This window comes from Myotis brandtii, unplaced genomic scaffold (assembly GCF_000412655.1).
Source record: "Myotis brandtii unplaced genomic scaffold, ASM41265v1 scaffold250, whole genome shotgun sequence".
Taxonomy (NCBI): Eukaryota; Metazoa; Chordata; class Mammalia; order Chiroptera; family Vespertilionidae; genus Myotis; species Myotis brandtii.
Window position 1 is genome coordinate 3155361 of NW_005359478.1, and position 4085 is coordinate 3159445.

The window sequence follows — 4085 nt, forward strand, 5'->3', positions numbered from 1 at the left end:
GGTGGGGAGCAAGCAGAGGGGCTGGCCCAGGGGGGGGACATAAAGGACAGGGTTGGGAAACAGGCCTAGGGCAGGATTCGGCCAGAAATGCTGCAACCCATGAGTGGGCTGTAGCTCCATCTCCCTGCATGGAAAGGGCTCTGATGGGGGAGAGGGGGGTCCCAGGAATATTCTAATTCTGGGAGGATCCCTTCAGATTGGAGGGCAGGATGAGGGTTCATTCTAGGTTTGGGGGAGCAAGCCCAAATGTTGGGGTGGTGATTCCTCACTGTGGCCAAGCTTCACACCCCTGCTTCTCACGGCCCCCGTGCCAGCTCAGGCCTCTCCTGCCCTGGGCCCTGACCTCCTGTCTTGCAGCTTCACCACCACCACCAAGGAGTCCCACTCCCGGCCTTTCAGTCTGCTCCCCTCGGAGACCTGCAGTCAGCCCTGGCAGAGCCCCCACACCTGCCCTCAACCCACGTGAGTGCCCTGCCCCCTCCTGGGCCGATGGGCTGCCCCTGCTTCCACACACCCTCATTCTTTTCTCTGGAGGAACCTTTAGAGTTTGGAGGAAGCATCTGGCCTCCGGGCCCTCAGGGGCTGGTGTGGTCTAGCTCTCCCAGCCCAGAGGGTTGGACAGACCCCAGGCCTCCCACAGTGCTGCTCTGTATGAGGGGGGGGGGGTGCTGGGCCTCAGCAGGGAGACTGACGGCCCTTCCGGGCCTCCCCAGGGTTGTCTACAGGACTGTCTACCGCCAGGTGGTGAAGACGGACCACCGGAAGCGCCTGAAGTGCTGCCAGGGCTTCTACGAGAGCCGTGAGGCCTGCGTGCGTGAGTCCTGGGTGGGGCGTGGGATGGGAGGGGCCCAGCCCACCCTTTCTAGGCCTTCCCTGCATCCACCAGGGTAGGGCCACTCCTCTGGCCTTTGGGTGTCCCCCTCCTCCCGCTCAGCTCACCTGGCGTTGTCCCTAGGGACACAGCTGCGCTGCCGCTAGCTGACCCCTTTCCCCTCCCTCCTCATGCCCCTCGGCAGTCTGTCCTGCCTCCTGTCTTCCTGTGCTCTCCCTCTGTCTCTGGTCTGCCTGTGTCTCTCACTGTGTGTATGTGTGTGTGTGTGTGGGGGGGGGTCGTGTCTGCGTCTGTCGCTGTCTCTTCCTGTCCCTGTCTCTCTCTCTCTGACTTGTTGCTGTTCAGTCTCTCCTGTCCCTGCCTCCCCCCCCCAACACCCTGAAACCCCCAGACTGGGGCCTGCTATGCCTCTCTCTCCTTGCCTCACCTCTGGCCGTCACCAGCCCCTGCCAAGCCTGACCCACCTGGACCCCAGTCTCTCTCTGGACAGCATCCTGTCTAGTTGCTACCTGAGGACTCTCTCCCCTTTTTCTCAAGGAAGGGGCCTCGAGAATTTCCCAGGGGGGCCGGGGAGCCCGGAATCCTTGTTCCTCCGCCTTTCTGCGTGTTGGAGGCAGACGTGCTGCTCAGAGAGCCCCGGGGCCCTGGTGTGGGAGGGAGATGGGGTCAGACTTCAGAGTGTGAAGGTGGGTGCGGGCAGGCGTGCAAGCCTCTTCCCACCCCCCGTCTCTGCCCCAGCGCTCTGTGTCCAGGAGTGTGTCCACGGCCGCTGTGTGGCCCCCAATCAGTGCCAGTGTGTGCAAGGCTGGCGAGGTGACGACTGCTCCAGTGGTGAGTGGCTGGTGACTGCGGGGCCTCGGGCACACCCTCCTAGCCAGGCACCGGTGTCTGGGCCCCCGGGGCAGTCACCACCAGAGCCCCTTTGGGATGTGCTCTACACCAGCGGTCGCCAACCTTTCGGACCTCACGGACCACCGGTTGGCGACCGCTGCTCTACGCTGCCTTTTCCGGGGATGTGGTAGAGTTTGGGCCAAGCCAGACATGGTGTATGTGGGGGATGGGAGACAGAGACAGGGATTAACTGGAGGCTGGGGGGGGCGGGGGTGAGACCCCTGGAAACCTCTTCCACCCTCCTCATCTCACAGACTGTCCCCCGGGAGTGTGGGGACCACAGTGTGACAAGCCCTGCAGCTGTGGCAACAGCAGCTCCTGTGACCCCAAGAGTGGGGCATGTTCCTGCCCCTCTGGTCTGCAGCCCCCCCACTGCCTTCAGCCCTGCTCCCCTGGCCGTTATGGCCCTGCCTGCCAGCTCTCCTGCAACTGCCACGGGGCACCCTGTGACCCCCAGACTGGAGCCTGCTTCTGCCCCCCAGGGAGAACGGGGCCCAGGTGTGTAGTGGGGGACAGGCACACGAATGGGGTCACAGACACAGGACCACCCTGGCACACATGGGCATAGGTGGGAACTCCGACGGGTTCCAAATGTAGGGGTGGCATCAAGAGGCCGAGATCCTAGTCCCTGCTCTGCCCTCACTGGTTGAGTGACCTTGAGCAAATCATTGACTTTGTGAGCTTGATTCCTGTCTGTGCTGTCGCAACAGCGTTATCCACGGGGGAAGGTTACTGCACAGATAACACGAGAGAGCCTGTGTGTGAGAGCGTGTCATAAAGTGGGGCTGAGACAGGGAGCCCTGTGGCAAGGCCGGGTACGGGGAGAGCGGGGAGCCCCCGGAAGGAGAAGGTTCACTGGGTGGGAACCGCGACCGGCTGCAGGGAGGAGCTCGGAGCTGAGGCCCCCACAGGCAGGGGCTCCCCCAGAAGGAAAGCACGCGCCAAGGTGGAGGTGGACTGCTGTCTGGGGCCTCCTGGTGGTGCCGTGTCCCCGCCATTTCCAGTCCTGGAAAGCTTTGCTTTCTGATGCCTGAGTCCCCTACAAGGGGGCGGGGGGCGGGGGGGCGTGCTCACCGAGCCCTGAAGTCAGGCCTTAGGGGCAAAGGGGAGGCGAGTACAGCTTGCTCACACTGACCCGCACTGACCTCGCCTGCTCTGCCCGCAGCTGTGAGGTGTCCTGTCTCCAGGACACGGTTGGCTTCCACTGCCCCAGCACCTCTCCTTGCCACAACGGGGGTGTCTTCGAGGCCTCCCGAGGCTCCTGCAGCTGCCCACCTGGCTGGATGGTATGAAGGGCGGGGCCTGTTGAGTCGGGGTGGGGGCCTGGGGACAATCCTGCTGGAGGGTCTGACAGGGCTCGAAGGAGGGTATACGTCAGCGGTTCTCAACCTGTGGGTCGCGACCCTTTCACAGGGGTCGCCTAAGACCATCGGAAAACACATATATAATTACATGCTGTTTTTGTGATTAATCACTATGCTTTAATTATGTTCAATGTGTAACAATGAAATTGGGGGTCACCACAACATGAGGAACTGTATTAAAGGGTCGCGGCATTAGGAAGGTTGAGAACCGCTGGTCTACGTGAAGTGGGTGGCTTGTGGGCCCTGGAGGGGTTGGAGGGCTCCTGGTGTGGGAGTATTCAGGGTCCCGTCACCAGGGGGAGACCCGGTGCCAGGGAATCTGTCAACCTCTCGCTCCACAGGGCGCCATCTGCACCCTGCCCTGCGCCCAGGGCTTCCATGGACCCAACTGCTCCCAGGAATGTCGCTGTCACAACGGTGGCCTCTGCAACCCGTTGACTGGGCAGTGCAGCTGTGCTCCTGGCTACATGGGGGAGCGGTGAGTGGCTTTGTGAGGGCGGGGCGGTGGGGACGGGCCAGGAGGGTGGGCGTGGCCAGGCTCACTCAGCTGGGCGCCCAGGTGCCGAGAGGAGTGCCCCGTCGGCCACTTCGGACAGGACTGTGTGGAGACGTGCGACTGCGCCCCCGGGGCCCGCTGCTTCCCCAACGGCGCGTGTCTGTGCGAACACGGCTTCACCGGGGACCGCTGCACGGAGCGCCTCTGCCCTGACGGTTTCTATGGCCTCAGCTGCCAGATGCCCTGCACCTGCGACCCAGAGCACAGCCTCAGGTGGGCCTGGGGACCTGGTCAGGGACTCAGGAGGCCCGCGGGAGAGGCCTTGGGTGCTGAAGCCACCTGAGTCGTATCCGGGGCATAACCAAGGGCGGGATGGATGTCACCGAAGGGAAAAGGGGGTAGCGGCACCGAACCTTCCTTATGGCCCCCTCCCTTGGCAACGTGGGCTGTCCCCCGCAAAGGGGTCTGGGTTGGCCCGAGGCCCCGGCTCAGAGCGCAGCGC

The 4085-nt window shown here is 63.4% G+C and overlaps 1 protein-coding gene across 1 annotated transcript in view; it reads left to right on the forward strand.

The window, feature by feature from the left end:
• The window catches only part of PEAR1 (platelet endothelial aggregation receptor 1), a 20272-nt gene that overhangs the window by 9876 nt on the left and 6311 nt on the right, over nucleotides 1-4085 (forward strand). The window contains 8 exon segments of the mRNA XM_014540854.1: nucleotides 358-462; nucleotides 714-814; nucleotides 1571-1663; nucleotides 1978-2221; nucleotides 2889-3009; nucleotides 3429-3565; nucleotides 3647-3858; nucleotides 3861-3961. Coding sequence (XP_014396340.1) covers nucleotides 358-462; nucleotides 714-814; nucleotides 1571-1663; nucleotides 1978-2221; nucleotides 2889-3009; nucleotides 3429-3565; nucleotides 3647-3858; nucleotides 3861-3961 — 1114 coding nt within the window.